Source organism: Melitaea cinxia, chromosome 6 (assembly GCF_905220565.1).
Source record: "Melitaea cinxia chromosome 6, ilMelCinx1.1, whole genome shotgun sequence".
NCBI classification, from domain to species: Eukaryota; Metazoa; Arthropoda; class Insecta; order Lepidoptera; family Nymphalidae; genus Melitaea; species Melitaea cinxia.
The window spans coordinates 17,117,840-17,136,422 of NC_059399.1; the positions used below are offsets into that span (position 1 = coordinate 17,117,840).

General features: G+C 32.6%; 1 protein-coding gene across 1 annotated transcript; it reads left to right on the forward strand.

Moving 5' to 3' along the window:
• The first annotated feature begins 321 nt into the window (after nucleotides 1–321).
• On the forward strand, nucleotides 322–18,226 carry LOC123654801. The gene is made up of 8 exons (XM_045590686.1): nucleotides 322–736; nucleotides 1,343–1,619; nucleotides 8,219–8,955; nucleotides 9,190–9,736; nucleotides 9,869–10,163; nucleotides 15,327–15,729; nucleotides 16,517–16,603; nucleotides 17,895–18,226. Exons 1-8 carry the CDS (start codon nucleotides 322–324, stop codon nucleotides 18,083–18,085), a joined length of 2,952 nt encoding a protein of 983 aa, XP_045446642.1. The 3' UTR covers nucleotides 18,086–18,226.
• The last annotated feature ends 357 nt before the right edge of the window (nucleotides 18,227–18,583 follow it).

Consider the following 18,583-nt stretch of genomic DNA (forward strand, 5'->3'; position numbering starts at 1 on the left):
ACTCTTTTTGGTTTTGGGTGTTTCAATACTAAATAATAATAATATTGTGGTGTCGTATTTGTAGTGCCGTCATTTTATTACTAAATATTGCTTGTTGGATGGAGACCTATTGTATACTATGGCTTTATTTTACTAACCGATTTTGTAACTACGAAGACACATACGTAAATATGTTTTTTCTTTACTGAATGCTGTGTGACTTAGAGAGCTTTATTGTAATTGAGCCGTTTTATGTTTGTTTCAGTTGAAGTTTAAAATTAATATTGAAAAGAAAAGTAGATCTTATTTTATGATCTTCTATTATGCCGGAATGAAAATAAAATGGAAGAACAGTGTGTAGCGATGAGAACAGCAAGTTCCGAAGGTTATACTAGTGTTCAAAATAAATCCAAAGAGTGTGATAAGGAAAACTTTTCGAAACTACCTTTGGATAATGCGATAGATGGAAGTTCTAGTATGAATCCTAAAATTTTACCGCAAGTGGAAACTGAACAACGGATTCTAAAAAATGTTAACAATACGTCGAAAATCAGTTGTGGGTATAACGTTGTTTCAACTATCGAAGAACAATCATTACAAAACATAAGAGATAGGTCCAATAGTACATCATCATCCAGTTCTTCTACGTCATCATCTTCAAGTTCCAGCATATCGTCGTCATCATCAAAGTCTTCTTCATCAGCAGAAAAAAACGGAGGCGAAATGAACATTAACAGCTCACCTTCAACCATACCAGGCAATTCAACAGATTGCTCAAATATAATTTATGCCAGGCCTTTAATTCGCAAAAGACGTTCAAATAAAGACATTAACTACCGTCAATAGCAGTGCAATCAGAATGCATAGGTATACACGAGGAATCAGACGTTGATTTGTGTGACGCTGATTCGACTTATAACGATTCATCACTACGACGCTCTTTAAGTTGATCAACCACCACGTCTGACATTGAATTATTTTCACAGAATAAAAAATCTAGGAAGCGCATGCGCAATTCATCTCAATGGAAACAAATCGCTTCGGAATTACGGAAAAGCTTACCAATCACTTTCAAAATCTAATAAGGAGGCACCTGCAAAAAAACTAAGAGGAAGTTGCGCTTGTAGTCTTCGTTGTTCTGATAATATAACCCCTGAGAAGAGATTCGAAATATTCAACTCTTATTGGCAGTTAAGTAATTTGGACTTGAAGCGATCGTTTATCAAGGCATGCATGATGGAGTTGAAACAAAAACATAAGTACACAAATGCTGCCAATCCTCGTAAACCAAACACAGCCTTTTATTTTACAACCGATTGCCAAAGAATTTGCGTATATAAAACCTTTTTTATTAATACATTAGATATAACAGAGAGACAAATAAGAACTATGAAAATGAAAACAAATTCCAATGGTTTCGTAGAAGAAGATCTTAGAGGGCGTTCTATAAGCCGAACACCGATTGACCCAAGTCTTGTACAAGATATTAAAAACCATATTAATAGTATACTGCGCATAGAGTCCCACTATCTAAGATCTTCTACTACAAGAGAATATATTGATAATAGCAAGAGTATACAAGAACTATGTAGGGATTTTAATAATAATCAAACCAAAGAAAAAACCTCACGCCCCACAGGGTTAGTGAAAAAAATGCAGGCAAAACATTAAATGTCATATTTTATTCAGATATTTTAATGGTCAAAACAAAAATAAATGGCAATAGCCTGTTTGTACTCTTATGCAGTGGCGCATTTTGAAAAAATTCAATCAATAACGATAAACATTTGATTAAGGGACATAAACCGAACGAGGGGGACAATGCACATACTCGTAGTTTAATACAAAAATAAATAAAGAGAAACCTAAGGTACCCTATATATAACCTAAGAGTTGCTAGAAAAATTAGCACTCAATTTAGAGTAAAAGAGTTAGATTACAATTTTTTATAGACTTCAAAGTGTTGCAGAATGAATAGGGGTATAACTTTAGACAAGATGTTGATAAAAATGCAGTGGGTTGGAGGGACTATGATAGCGAGATAAAAGTGTTAAAATTTGTTAAGAACGATTTTTTTTACTATAAAAATTCATACACTGAAAAAGATTTTAAGGAAGTAAATATGCGCAATAAAAGAAACAAAATGAAAGAAGTTGATGAAATTACACTACCGAAGGCTTATAGTAACAAAGTAGAGATTGCAGAAAAAAAAAAAAATAAAGGTCTGAGTTATCTTATAAGAACTAAAGCAATCCCTAGTACATACGAATTGTTTTATGACACGGTTTTGTAATTATTGACTACGTTAGTCATAATTTTGATCTCATTTTAGTTTTGAAGCAATTTATGTTTTTTGCCACTGTTTTGATTTCATAAATGTGTTTTTATTTTGTTAATTCTTACTTAGATATGTTTATAAACATTTTATAGCTAGTTATTCAAATTTAACTAAATAACTTTTGGTTTATTAGTGTTTAATAAGTGTTTTAATTGTTTTATATTCTTTTATAAAAAGTTTCCTATTTGCAGATTATTTAAAACTACTGATTGTTTTATAAATTGAAACTAATGTATAACAAATATTGCGTTAAACTATTTGTTGGGAAATAATACTCAGTTGGGTATACTCCACGTGTGATATGACTGATCCCAGTATTAAATATTATAAACATCTATTAAGGCATTTTCATGTCTGATTTTCTTATAGGTATTCATAAAACCAATATATATTTTGCTAAGTGACCTGATAATGTAATGGTGGTAGCACTACCGGAGCGTTGATTAGTGTTTAAGGATGATTAGTTAGGCAAAATTTCAAAATAAACAATTATGAAAGCAGACTCTGTGTTTCATTTTCCTTTAATTTAGCGAGTCATTTATAATTAAACTAGCATATTCCAAAATTAGTCGCCAAACAAAAATATCTCATCAGAAATTAATCGCCTCTATTTTAAATAGTCACAATTATTTTTTATGTTGTAAAGTAAATAAAAGACACAAAGTCAAATAAGCCAATAATATTAAATTGTTTTTCGGAAAATAAGTAACTTCTTTTTTTCAATAATTAATTAATTAATGTTCTAATTAGTTATACCTATAGGTTTAGTATACAATCATTAAAATAATTCCTAGTCTACGGTTAATGACTAAAATTGTGACATAAACCACTTAACTTAAAGTATTATGATCAAAAAACTAAAAAATAGTCAATTCTTCAGTTACATTTTTGGCGTTTACCAAAAAACAAGAATTTTGGATTAAGCCACTTCAATTCTAAAGGTGCGATATATAATCCGATATAACATGGACATTATTATAGCATATTTTTCTTAGACTACTTTTATTAAAGGTTGCCTGGAAGAGATCGCTTTAAGCGATAAGGCCGCCTTTGCATACATTATTTGTTTTTGTATCAAATCGTTCTAAAATGTATCTTCTTTTTTGTGTGTGCAATAAAGTTTAATAAATAAATAAAATAAATGGATTGTACCTGTTGCGCTGCCGGTTGCGGGTTTGATCCCCGCGCATGACAAACATTTGTATTGGCCATAAAGGTGTTTGCCGTGGTCTGGGTGTTTATGCAGTCCTTGTGGGTCTCCTCACTGTGCCTCGGAGAGCACGTTAAGCCGTCGGTCCCGGTTGTTATCACGTACACCTGATAACGATCGTTACTCATAGTGGGGAATATATCCGCCAAACCGCATTGGAGCAGCGTGGTGAATTAAGCTCTGATCCTTCTCCTACATGGGGAAAGAGGCCTATACCCGGTAGTGGGATAGTACAGGCTGAAGCGATAATCCGATATAAGATAGAACAGCAATGTAACTGCGCTCCTAATCTGGAACCTAGAGGATAATCAAAAATACATAGATAAATGTACTTGACTCCCTTCCTTTTACTTATTATTATAATAAGCCTAACCAGTTATTAAAATTTATTTCGCCTCGCCATATTCTCTGTTACTTGATCTATTTATCTACCATTTCGAGATCCTTGATTCTCTTGACAGACTTTTGACATTAAGAGAAAAGGACGCTTACAGACGACAGGCAAACAGATACGACAAATATAAAAACACTTCATAAAATCGCTTAATGAAACTTTGTCCGTAGAATTGAAATAAGCTGGTCGCGTATTCTATGTATGTATGGAGAAAATTTCATATCATTACATTAAAAAGACTTGACCTTGACACTAGAAAGAAAACCAGCTAGGCTTTGCCTGTTCTTGGTCAAGCAATGAGAAGTTCATAGTGTAAAAATCTTGTTAAATGGAATATTAACCCATTGAAATAGTTAAAGAAAAATAGCACTTTCCTATTAAAATAAAATTAAAAACATAAAGATTTCTTTAAAACATCATCAGGTCCAACGCAAAGAAATTACACGAAGACTTTTTTACATTACATTATCAAATGTCTTACGTCAGTAGCTGCCCTAACGTACCTCTATACAAGAACTATTAATAAATGATATACAATCCTTGACATATAAACAATAATAGTGAAACTAAAAAATGCAAATAGTAATTAAGTGAATTCCTTCCGTAAAGTTTTTATTTAGATAACGTACGAAGTATTGGTCACGCCGCAACATGTCACTAAGGGTCTGTTTCACCGTTGTGGATAACGCTATTTGACGGATCACAGTATCCGATAGTTAAATTTTTGATTCATTATCCTTTATTACCATCGAATTTTACTACAGTTACGAGATATTACACGTTTATACGATTCACGACGCGTTGGCGCTACGGTCACGGCACTGTTTTGTGGCTGTTGCGCTAGCGATTACGGGTTCGATCCCCGCACATGACAAACATTTGTATTGACCAAACCCTCTTAACCCCCTCCCCCATACATATTAGATAATAATGTAATAGTGAATTATATATAATGTTCCATATGTATTTTGTGGATGTACCTATAAAAAAAAATAAAAAAAAAATAGATAAATAAATAGTTATGTAGTGAAATTTAAGTAAATAACAGAAATAGATAACTTATACATAGATAAACAAATAATAACTATATAAAAAATAATATATATATAAGAAAAAAAAAAAAAAAAAAAAAAATCCTTACTAACAGTAACATAGGTTAAGTGTACATTGTAAGTAGAACATAAGTGTACATATATGGTAACTAGGAAATAAGTGTACATATATGATAACTAGGCAAATAAGTGTAAATATAGACATAGATAAGAAAAATAATAATGTTAGAAATTAGAAAGCAATTATGTGTATACTTCTGCATAAACAGTATTTAGTAAGGAAAAAAAAAAAAAAAAAAAAAAAAAAAAAAAAAACCGTCGGCGTCGGGCCACGTCCTAGTTTTACTAGGCAGTCACAGGACTGTCGATCTGTAGTATAATAAGTAGAAAAATCGCCTGTAGTATTATAATGCATGCATGATAAACAAAGGCACGGGCATTTTGAGCCCGTGGATCAAAATTTAAAAAAAAAAAAAAAAAAAAAAAAAAAAAAAAAAAACCCCCTCCCCCACTTATAATTTAAGGTTGTGAAAAAACAGATGTTGGCCGATTCTCAGACCTACCCGATATGCACACGAAATTTCATAAAAATCGGTCCAGCCGTTTCGGAGAAGTATTTTAACTAACATTGTGACACAAAATTTTTATATATAAAATAAACCTATCTACTATCATCATTACAGCCTATACAGTCCACTGCTGGACATAGGCCTCCACAAGTTCACGCCGAAAATAACGTGAACCCATGTGTTTTGCCCATAGTCACCACGCTGGGCAGACGGGTTGGTGACCGCAGGCTGACTTTGTCGCACCGAAGACGCTGCTGCCCGTCTTCGGTCTGTGTATTTCAAAGCCAGCAGTTGGGTGGTTATCCCGCCACCGGTCGGCTTTCTAAGTTCCAAGGTGGTAGCGGAACTGTTTTATCGCTTAGTCGCCTCTTACGACACCCACGGGAAGAGAGGGGGTGGCTATATTCTTTAGTAGCGTAGCCACACAGTACAGTACCTATGTACTATACTAAGCTATATTTTTAGTCGTAATATTAATTACAACATATATGTTAATCTGTAACATGTGTTATTTGTAACTGTTCCTCTTCTTATTACACGAAAAAGGAATTCCATTACGTGATTTACTGTTAGAAAGATTATCAAGAATTTCTTATATCAGCTGAATGCTAGTTTTGTCACAAAGTCTCTTTACATAGTTCTGCGTCAATCACTATACATGACTACATAGTATAAAACAAAGTCGCTTTCTCTGTCCCTATGTATGCTTAAATCTTTAAAACTACGCAACGGATTTTGATGCGGTTTTTTTTATTAGATAGAGTGATTGAAGAGGAAGGTGTATATTTATAATACATGCATAATATAGTAGAGGAATGCTGATAGTTTTTGCAACCGTGCGAAGCCGGGGCGGGTCGCTAGCTTATTACTATTTCAGCTTTTTCAAGATCTTTCAAACTCTACCCACTAGCCAGATATTTAAATTTACAATATTGTACAAAATATTTTAGTCAATATAAAAACAGTAACTACATAACTTAAAAACTAAACATTTCAGAAATAATACACAGATGGTCGCTAAGCAATGTAACGGAACTAGTGTCATAAAAAGCGACCCACAATAACGTTCTTAGCGGTTGTGACGTATATATTTACTTTTTGTTCGTCGTCCCACTTACAAACGGTCTTTTGTCCGTTGAGATTATTATCATTTTAGTAATAATATGTATTTTAAAATAAGACAAGGTATAGGTATATATAAATTGGATATTTACTAATAACAAGAAACAAAATGTCAGGGTCTGGAAACATATAATACATGTGCACGCAAACACACACACACACACCCACACACAAACGCGCGTCGTGCACGACACAACATTCACGTGACACAAGACTACACAAAACGATCAACTTTTCTATTATCTACTTGTATAAATTGAACGATCGTTGTACATGAAAGTGTTACGTCAAAGCCTGTTGGAAGCCATTAATACTAATGAATAATAAAAATAAATATCTCATTACCCCAAAGCCAGTGTATCATATCTAATTATATGTAAGTGTACTGTCACGGATCAATATCATTCTAAATGCATTACCACTAAAGCAGATCCTCTCTTATATATTTTCTGGCTGCTGCGCGCGACTTCGTCCGCGTGGAACTTTTAAAGGGGAACAATTCTATATTATATGATTTTTGCGAAAGTTTAACAGTTCACGCAGCGCACGCAGCGGAGGTTCTCAAAAAGAAAAAAAACCGATTTTGAAACATTCTTCATTGGTGTTCTGCTCCTAATAGTCTCAGCGTGATGATATATAGCCTATAGCCTTCCTTGATAAATGGGCTATTAAACACTGAAATAATTTTTCTAATCGAACCGGTAGCTCCTGAGATTAGCGCGTTCAAACAAACAAACAAACAAACTTCAGCTTTATAATATTAGTATAGATTTTCTTTGTTTATTTGATTATTTATGTGTTTTTTTTCAGATTCTGTTGGCGTGCGTTCTGATAGAGGTGGTGTCGCGACCGTCCAACAATGAGTAAGTATCAACTGTTCTTATTTTCGCAAAATCGCTACTTGACAATAATTCTTTAATATGTATATAAAATTAAAATTACTATTAACTTAATGTAGTGACGAATAAATACCTCTATTCACTTACCTTAAAATAAAATTAACAAAAAGATATGCCTTGAACTATATTAAAAAAGAATTATATTAAAAAATATATTGGAATCGCGATTTATGATAGCGTTTAATTATATTCGACAACATCATTTTCATCCACCGTTATTATAAGTTGACTGTTTATTGCATAAAATTGCGATCAGATTCACTATAAGTATATTAAAATGCGAAACTTTAACGATAAAATTGTAATTGCATTTCTAAAGATAATAAGATTCGAGATCTGAAATACCGGTAACACTGTTGTGATTATTGTATGTACATAATATTAAAAACGGGTTTTGTGATTGAGTTTTCTGTACAGATATTTCATTGTATACGCTTAAAAAACTAAGGACTAGTGCACAACTAACAGTATTATTAATTTACAAGTGGGAACCTACTTAAGCAACTTATACAGGCCGGGGTAGAGGTTCAGGTATGCTATTTAATGTACTTTATGCTGACATCACCGCTTTTATATTACACGCATAAATTAATACGCTTGATCTAAGAATATAAATAATTTACAACAATATATTTATTGATTTCAATTTTTTCAGGTCCACATTGGATGAAGAATTTACCAAGACTAAAGCAGTTTCAGAAGATCACTCTATTACTAATCAAATATCTACTGAAAATAACAAAAGTAATCACACTAAAGAGATACTTGATAACCTTAAGTTTGTTAACATAAATGTGGGTAAACCGCCTAAAATAAGTATTGAGAACAATAATCCTTATGAAACGAACGGATTAATTCATTACATCTTAGCTACTTCCGCTTTAACTACAGGAACGGGAAGAACGGCAAGTAACAATAAACAGTCAAGGGACTTCCTTAGTGATGACGCAGTTCAAAACCAGAATTCGAGATCTGCTAAATTATTACCAAACATATTTGTTCCAAATCCGGCAGTCCCTTCTATACCATACCCATATATCCTGAACGTACCAGCTATTCCACCAACTTATTATGAAATTCTCGGTGGATACAACATGAATGACAATTTAATAGTACCCTCAAATCAAGCTATTCAAACTCGACAGCAATTGTTTCCAAACTTTCCATCATTTCCATCATTTCCATCATTTTCATTTGATAACATTCAACTACAGCCTTTTTCACAATATTTTCCTGTTCTCATTAAAAATCCTTTCGTTGCGCTTGCACAAGGCGGTGGATGGAGCAATTTTATCGAATACGGACAAAACGCTGATGTATGCAATAGAAAACAAAAATCAGTTGAACTAACTGACGAAAATATTAACGATGTTAAAACTTTAGCAGAAAATAGTGATAACAAAGCTATTATTACTGAAAGTAATGGTGATAACGTCAAAAGCTTAACAAAAAATCTACCTTACGTTGACAAAGTAACTACTAATAAAGACACTGACGAAAACGCTAAAAGTGACGTCAAAAGTTTAGTAGATAATCAACCTAATGAAAGTAAAGCAATAAGTGCTAAAAGTAATGATGACGGCGTTGAAGGTGATGTTATGGATTCGGTAGAAAATCAACCTAAAGAAAATAAAGTAACTAATAATGAAAATAATGATGGTATGATTTTAACGACAAAAAATGTTTCGAGACAATCTCGTGCTATTAAGAAACGAACGGTTCCTGCTAAATCACCGCAGCAACAAGTAGAAGATGTTGAATCTAGTAAAAAGCTTTATCCTACAAAGTCTAGCCCTACTCGTAAAACTACGAAAAGACCCGTGCTGGTTGAAGAGGATGAAGAATTAAAAAATAGCGAACAGGAGGGTGATTTGCGTTTTCCATTTAGTGATTTTTCTTGGTTTGGGAATAAAAAACCTGTAGTACCGAGTCCTGGCTTTTTTATAAATAAACTTAGAGTTCGTAAAGGTGGTGTCGCCATCGCTGGTCCTGGTGGAATAGCAACCGCTGGAAGAGGTGGTACGGCTATCGTTGGCCCTGGTGGGTTAGCTTACACCAAACCAGGTGGCTTAGCCATAGCCGGCCCTCATGCAAGAGTTGTAGCCTTATCACCCTACGATGACACCCTTCCCTCCATATTTAGACCTCATCACCATGGATATGATTTCAGATCGTTAAATTCAGTGAGAGAAGGGAAAATTGTTGCAACAGGTCCTGTTATTTACTACCACCCCCTTGAATAAAATCCATTTCCTAAATCGGGAACAATTTGATTATATTAATATCAGTTGTTTTTCACTAATAGATACTACAAGCAAGTATTGAAGAGCCTGAATAAATTCATGCAGCAAGCTACAGTCGCTGATGTTTTCAATTACGACGGTGACAACATCGTAGATCATCTCACTCAAGAACCAACTTTTGTATTTCATGTTAAACCCAGTGCCTTTTCTATGAGTGGAAAAAACGGGATCGCTATCTCCAATCCAATAACAGATGTTATTGTACAGAAAGGTGTACCAGTCTCAATCATTAATAATCCACAATCAGCAGCTATTGCTGGACCTGGCGGTTTTGCCTACGCAGAATCAGAACTAAATGTATATGAATATAATAATATGAAATAAGATATATTGGTGTTTTAAGATTAAATAAAAAAATGCATCGAAAAGTAGTTTCGACTCTCCTTGAAAATATTTTTCGCTTGCAAAATGTTTGATTTTGATTTTGCAAATCTATGTATTTTCTCATTTAAAATAAATGTATATGCAGTAAAAAATGTCATTATTTTTTAAACCTTGACGAATTACAAAGAATATCTTTGCAACTGTGAATAATGTGTCTATATAGTTGCACGTAATTTAAGGCTAACTGTCATTATCAAATTGTTGATATTTACAGTAAACATCCAATAATGGTAAGAAGTTGACTACTTCATTCTTTTTCAATTCTGTATCAAAATATGTAGTATTGTTATAAGGTCGATTCTTGAGCTGTCAGTTGGTTTACTTCAAACCTACAAGATCGATTTACCTAAAATCTGTGAGTAAAATTAATATTATTTTATTTAATTGATATAATAATTTTATCAAGTTCTTACTTTTGATTAGATAATGTTTGAAGGTATAATCGTATTGTGTGAGAACCGCTTTATAAGTAAGAAATATGAACCGGTTAGAAAGTTATAAAATTTGAAAGTAATTTATTGTATTTATGAGTATTAAGAACACAACAATGAAACAAAACAATAATTATTTAAAACCATTTCAACTCGCTGATAGATAATTGAATAATAAAATAATAATTAAAAAAAAAAACAAAAAACCCGCCTGCGTGAAGAACAACTAATAGAAAATCAACTGAAAAAGCTGGAACAAGATAAAAATTCAATATGCACACAAAGTCAGCGAAATAAATAGAAACAGTATCAAACATTTTGTGCTGTACATTTAAAATATATTAATACGGTAGTCCTTCGAAACTTTATGCAACGTCGTACATAACATGCAGTCGGAGACATGCACAAAGAGAGAATGATTTGACTTATCCTTCAATTTCATGCCTCCGACTGCATATTATCTATGACGTTGCATAAAGTTTCGAAGGACTACCTTATTAATATATTTTAAATGTACAGCAAAAAATGTTTGATACTGTTTCTATTTATTTCGCTGACTTTGTGTGCATATTGAATTTTTATCTTGTTCCAGCTTTTTCAGTTGATTTTCTATTAGTTGTTCTTCACGCAGACGGGTTTTTTGTTTTTTTTTTAATTATTATTTTATTTATGTCTTTTTAGTCAGACAAATTACGTAATCGGTTCAATTAATTAAAACAGTTTACATCATGTGGTTGATTAAGTAAAGGAGAATGATACGATTCCATACATTCTTGGGCCAAAATGTAATGAAATGAAAATGGTATCAATTAATGCATTTAGGCTTATTGCTTCCTCGCTGAAAATTATCTATATTTTGGCTATCTGAGAGTGGAGTTATTAGACTTTTTGTAAAAGTGAGGTTATGTTACAATGTCTATAAAAAAACGCGATCACTAAGTTCTTGTAGCATTAATATTTGTTATATTTAGTGAAGACTGTTTGAAAACTCACTACGAATATTGATATACACTTGAAACCATAAATAAATATCAGGAATGGACTCAGAATGCATCGGTAAACAGTAAACACGAAACGAGTGACGGAACTGACGGACACAGTATTATTGTTAGTCAGCTTTCAAAGCTGTCATTAAAAATATGATTTATTTTAAATCGATATGAAATCGATAATCATTTTGGTTTATCAAATATTAATTGATATTGTCCATATTAATGTAACTTTATTTAAATGCACTTTATTGTTTACAGCTTTAATTGTGCATCTAAATATCTTGAATTAATTAACTAGTGCAAACCTTTTTTTTTTGAATTCTGTAATCGATTATAGTTGAATCGATACCCAAATAATTTGATGAAAACTATCTTTCTCAATTTTCTCCGCTTCTAGATTCAGAATTGAGCTGATATTTTATATTTTAAAATAAAAAAATATGACCAATTTTTTAAACAATATCTCTACTCATTACATTTTGGCCCAAAAGTCCCATTCTCCTTTTTAGGGTCAAGAGAACTGATAGCAAGCCCGGAGAAAGATCTCACTCTGCTCAAAGCAACGTAAGCCTGACCTTTAGCAAATAGGTGACTGCTTAAATCAACAACTATTAGTTTTAATATAATGAAATTATTATTAAAATTATTTGTTTGTATTTGGTATTATGTATTTGTTATTAATTTTATTAATGTAATTGTAAATTGGTGTGACATTTATTAATTTTTATTTGTAATTTTAATTGTATGTTTTTTTTTAACCATTGTATTTTATTTGAAAGGCTACACCCCGAAGTTGATCGTCGCCTAGGAGGCGAGTTTGACATGGCATAGGCGTGCGAAAGAGCAAAGTCCACATTTTTTAAACTTTAATATTGTATTTCTGTCTTAGTATTACGGTAATAATAATCATGATATACCTTTTTAAAATCCTTGTATTGTGCCCTTCAATTTGATACCCATATTGTAGTATTCGAGAAAAAAAATTTTTTTTTCATTAAATACAATGGCTTCGCACAGCCGCCATGTTTGATTTTTTTTAATGTCACCTATCTAAGAACACTTGGGCAACAAAGACGAACCTAACGATACCTCAGTTATGTAAATCCGTTTAGTGGTTCTGGAAATATGAGGTAGTAAAGAATATTACATACATACATACATACAAGATACGCGCGAAAAACATAACCCTCCCTTGGCAGTCGGGTAAAAAGGACATGGACGAAAATGAAAATGAATAAAAATTAATATAAATATTTAAATTTAAGGGCTGCTTTGATTTAAAAAACATTTTTCATTGTCATTTTAGTGTTGGACTTTTTTTTTACTTTCTACAGTGACTCAACTACAGTAGTAGAGTCGCCATAACGCCGGTGTCGAGGGTTTGCTTTTCGCTTAGAGTAGATATGTGTATTGTTACAAATATTTATTTTTGGTCTCGATCTATATCCTTCTAATTTCCTCCATCTTTCCGCTTCATGGAATCGCAGTAAAGAAGCATGGTGGATTGAGCACGAATTCTGCTCCCATACACACAATTTTGCCCAGCAATAGGATGCTTACATCTCACTGCAGCCTATCGCAGTCCGTAGTCTGCTAAACATAGGCCGCCACAAGTTCACGCTATTTTTGGCACGAACTCATGTGTTTTGTCCACAGTCACCACGCTGGGCAGGTGGGCTGGTGACCGCAGGGCTGGCTTTGTCGCACCGAAGACGCTGCTGCCCGTCTTCGGCCTGTGTATTTCAAAGCCAGCAGTTGAATGGCTATCCTGCCATTGATCGGCTTTTGAAGTTCCAAGGTGGTAGTGGAACTGTGTTATCCCTTAGTCGCCTCTTATAACACCCACGGGAAGAGAGGGGGTGGCTATATTCTTTACTCCCGTAACCACACAGCATCTATTGATGATTACATACTGATTCAATAATCATCAACCTTATATGAATACAAAATTAAAACTTTTCGTATGCAGTCTTATTTCTTAAGTTATCTTGAAGCACTATGCAATGTATACATCGGCCTTTCTCATACAGCCTAAAGATGTGTGCGTGTGAAGCTTGCGTGTTTTTCAACACAAAAAGAGACATGTTAAACATGTAAATTATGTTCCAGTTTTGACAGATTTAAAGTAATGCAACTTCTCTGTATCGAAATCTCAACCTTTTTTATACATAATTATGTTAAATTTACAACTGGCTGAAATCTGTAGTAAGAATATAATTAGAGGATTGTTTATGAAAGAAGCTTAAACAATTAATTTTACAATTTTTGTCGGTCTGTACATATGTTTTCACATTTACATACAAAATATGCTGCATGCAATTGTACGCAGTTTAGTTATAATCTTGGACGCCTGACATAAACCGTGGTCTACTTTTGATCTTGATATACTGTCTAGAAGTATAGTTTTTATTCTATAAACATCTGTAGTAAAATCGTAACTAAGTCTTTATATACAAAATCTGGTGCAGCACGACTGAGAAAGTACCCCAACTTTACAGAAGATCACAGCTTACTTGCTTGTGATAAAAAAGATCATGTCAACAACTAATTTTGATAGTCTGGCCTAACGTACGATGTAGTTTGACACGTACAATCAGAGTCATCATTAAAATGCAAGGCAGATAATACCGCACGGGTTGGATAATTTTAAAATGAATTTAGTCGCATAATAAACAAACAAGACAAGACGTGCGTGATATAAAAAAGTATAAAACATGCGAACATGCCACAAAACTTCACGTTAAGATGGCCCAATCAATACAAGATAAGACCACTTTATAATTTATACGGAAACCACGTGCTTTTTTTTTTGTTATCTACCTTCTTTTTTGTATTATGATATATCACACTAAAACCGATGAATAAAAATAAATAACCAAAACTTAACACGATTTCAGTTCAAACTACGAACTATGGTTTGAATTCTTTATACCGCAATTCGTCATGGTCACCTTGGAGCAGAGGATTGTCAAAAGTGATAATCCTATTTCGCTTATTCTTTTTTTTGTGGCACTTAGTATTGAAAATTTTTCAGTGTTATTAAATAAATCAGTTTAATAGAATTTATTATTTATTTATAAGTAAAATACATTAATTTAACATATATTTTGATGTTTATCCGTTAAAATATTTTTAAGGCTATAAGACGAGCTCAAACATTGGAATCATTCAAGAGGCTAACTAAGGCAATGTACTTGTCATCGTAATATTATTTTATTTTTATTTTTTACTTATTTATTCGTTTATCAATTTATTTTTTTCTCTGTGTATTTTTTCTTTGTTATCAAATTATTATGTCTTTATGTAGGTATTTGTGTACGTGTATATGTGTGTATTTGTGTAGGTGTATATGTATGTATATGTGTATGTATGAATATATATAATATATACTTATGTTTATGACTGATAGCACTTATTTTGCGCCCATATCCCCAATAACAATCAATTCTAGTCCTCTGCCCAAAGGTTGCCTGGAAGAAATCGCTGCTTTAGCGATAAGGCCGCCTGTTGCAACTAATGCAAATTTATTATTTTTTTTTTTTTGCCTCATTGAACTTGTTTTGCTTTTGTGTTGGTGTGCAGAAGTATAAATAAATAAATAAATAAATAAATAAATAAGGCGATATATTTTGCTTTCTAGTGCCGCGATACAGTACATCCCTTTCTACGGAGGCGCAAAGGGACAGTACTTAGAAGTGAAGAAAGATACAACTGGATCAATCGTCAGTGAGAAAGTTGTTGCAGAGGAGAGTATAAGCAGTGAAAATATAATCAAGAACACTGATGAAAGTTTGTTATCAAAAGTATTAGCTGCTAACTTACAAAGTCTTAGAACACTATCGAACAACTTACTAAAGTTACATAATCTGGGAAAGAAAACCGGTGGTTTGAAAGAACAAGACAAGAATAGATTTAAGAGTCAATTGTTCTCGCTTGGGGAAGCAGCTTCCAATACAATAAAGCTTATCGATGAGATCAATGATGATATTGACGTACTTTTTAAAAAGAATGTTACGCTTCTCAGGAAATACGGTGATAGCTATTATGACGAAGTAAGTAATTTGTTATTTCTTTTGTCTGATCAAATCGAATTTTTTTTAAATCAAATTAGATTTATCCAAATAGGCTTCGGAAGCACTTTCGAATCGTCATTTTACAAATTAAAAAATTTAAAGATAAATTATTATACTTTTTTAAATTGCCAAAAACTCTGCAGTTACTCTTTTGAAAATAATATATAAAGTGTGTTTTAGTACATAATTAATGCATGAAATATAGCATCAGTAATATGATCTTTCGTAACCTACAACATCACCATAAATGATATATTATAATAACATTGTGTATAAAAGTAATCTGCTGCAGCTAAAGCACGGGCAGTAAATTGCCAATCGTATTAATATACGAACATATGCGTTAAACATAATTATTTATTAAGAAAGAAAAATAAAAAGATTTGCTTCTTCAGTTCAGATCATTAGATCCAAATCTTATACCACTCAAATAAATTACTTTGGTTTCTCATAATTTGAAATATATTTTGTATCGAAGACGGGCAGCAGCGTCTTCGGTGCGACAAAGCCAACCCTGCGGTCACTAACCCGCCTGCCCAGCCTGGTGACTATGGGCAAAACACATGAGTTCACGTTATTTTTGACGTAAACTTGTGGAGGCCTATGTCCAGCAGTGGACTGTATAGGCTGTAATGATGATGATGATGATGATGTCTATATATAAAAAATTTGAAACTACACTATTAAATGAAAATTGATCTAGTTACGGTGTGTTTTTGTATTAAACCTTGAAAACTTCAGCAGGTTTTGTTTTCCTTAATTGCAGGTAGGTGAAGAGGGCATCAGCATCGACCCTCCAAACTATCCTGGAGAATCTTTGAACGAGGCATCAATTATTGCCGAAGCGAAGCCTGTTGGTAAGTCCCTACAGTGTTAGACAGAAAAGAAAACGCTTATAGTCAAGCGGGGTATTATTATTTAGATATACTCCGTATTTTCTAAAATAATTTAAAATGCATTTGCAAAGTTCTAATACAAATATTATATTTCAAAAGCAAAAATAACATATTCATGACAAGAAATTATCAAATAGCACAGTCTAAATTACTATTAACCGACTTAAAAAAAGGAGGATGTTCTCAATCCGTCTCTAGTGACATTTTATGTGTGTAACCTTGTTAAACTAATACATCAAATGAAACTAGTAGTGCCATCTATTGGGATGTTGTAGAGTACAATTCAATATTATTTGTAATCTGTTCGCTTGATCGAATGATTTGTATTTTGTAACTCTTTCTTTTTATTAAAATATATAGTTCGCTATTATTGTGTTGTCATTGTATTATAATTAATAAACCTCATAGATATTTATTATTTTATACCGATTTTAATGATTTACTTATATTCGAAAGCTAGTCGTTACATGATCGAGATCTGGGTGAGTACTTTTTTAACCGATTTTGATGTTTCTTTTTTTGTTGGAAAGTAGATATCGGTGTAGATATAGGTGTGATCTGTGTGATACCATGATAAGGAAACCAGGATCTGATGATGGGATCTCAGAGAAATTGAGGAGAAACCCTTGAAAATCCGCAAATTTTTTTACTGGGTGTACCGATTTTGATGATTTTTAATTTAATCGAAAGCCGATATTTATAATGTGGTGGTGTAACGTAACATTTAAATTTCGTCGAGATCTGATTACAACTTTAGGAGTAATCTTTGATAACGCGTATTTACTTGATTATTTTTTCGTCTACCTACGTTGTATTACTTGTCGATGTAATTGAAGTCGGTTTTTTTCGTTTACCAGCAAACACAATTATTGAGTTATCCCTAATAATGCGTTTTAATTGCAATTTTTTTTCGCCTACCTACGTTTTAGTAACTATCGATGTCATTTGAAATCAGTTTTTTAACCGGCTTCAAAAAAGCAGGAGGTTTCTCAATTCAACCGTATATAATATGCAGTATTATTAAGCTGCGATCTTCTGTAAGGTCGAGGTACTTCCCTAGTCAGGCTGTTCCAAATTTTGAGCAGAATACTCCAGCAAGATAATTGGTTAAAGTGTTTTTTAATTAAAATAAAACAATACAACCGTTTTCAATGAAACTTTCTTATCCAAGTAATTAAAAAATAAAATAATACTTAAGTCAGAAATCCCAAGAAATAATAATAATGCACGCATATCAATTTTAATTCCCTAGGTTTGGCAGTGGTTGGTGAAAGCGGTGTAGCTGCCTCCCGGCCAATTGCAACAGCGGTGGCAGCGTCTGGGGTTGCCATTGCTAGACCAGTCGGCACCGCCATCGCTGGCATCGACCCAACTCTTCTCGGCATCGATTATCACGTCAACCATTCCGAACAAAAAGTTCGATACAAGGGTCAAAATTATTAAAATTAGCGCAATTTGCTAATGTTATTATTAAAAACAATTTCTTCTCATAAATGGATATTATTTGATCAAGGATTTGAAATGGACAACGATAATTAATTAATAATAAACGAATTGTTTTTGGTAATAAATAAAACATGGCTAGAAAAACGTTATTCCGTCCTTTTAATTTTTTATTATATTTACATAAATAATAGGTTTAATTGATTGTTTTATTGATTTATCTTTACGAAAATATGGAATACTCACGATTTGCCATATTATGTAATTTATTTGTAAGAAAAAATTATGTGCAAATGTACAAAATGTTGAAAAAAAAGTGTGATAAAATACTATATAAAATTTAATATTAAATATGTTTTCTACATTTTATAAGGTAGTCGTGTTATTTAATCCTTTTCACCTTAACCACAAAACTTTTCTTAAGAAAATTCAATTTCAATCTATAAAACTTTTAGCTTGTGCTGCCATCTATAGGATAATTTGTTAACCACTTAGACA

Coding starts and splice junctions, on each gene's coding strand:
- LOC123654801 (XM_045590686.1), top strand. CDS start 322: ATGGAAGAACAGTGTGTAGCGATGAGAACAGCAAGTTCCGAAGGTTAT. Junction 737..1,342: donor CTCACCTTCAACCATACCAG/GCAATTCAACAG, acceptor TTAATACATTAG/ATATAACAGAGAGACAAATA. Junction 15,730..16,516: donor TAGCTATTATGACGAAGTAA/GTAATTTGTTAT, acceptor AATTGCAGGTAG/GTGAAGAGGGCATCAGCATC.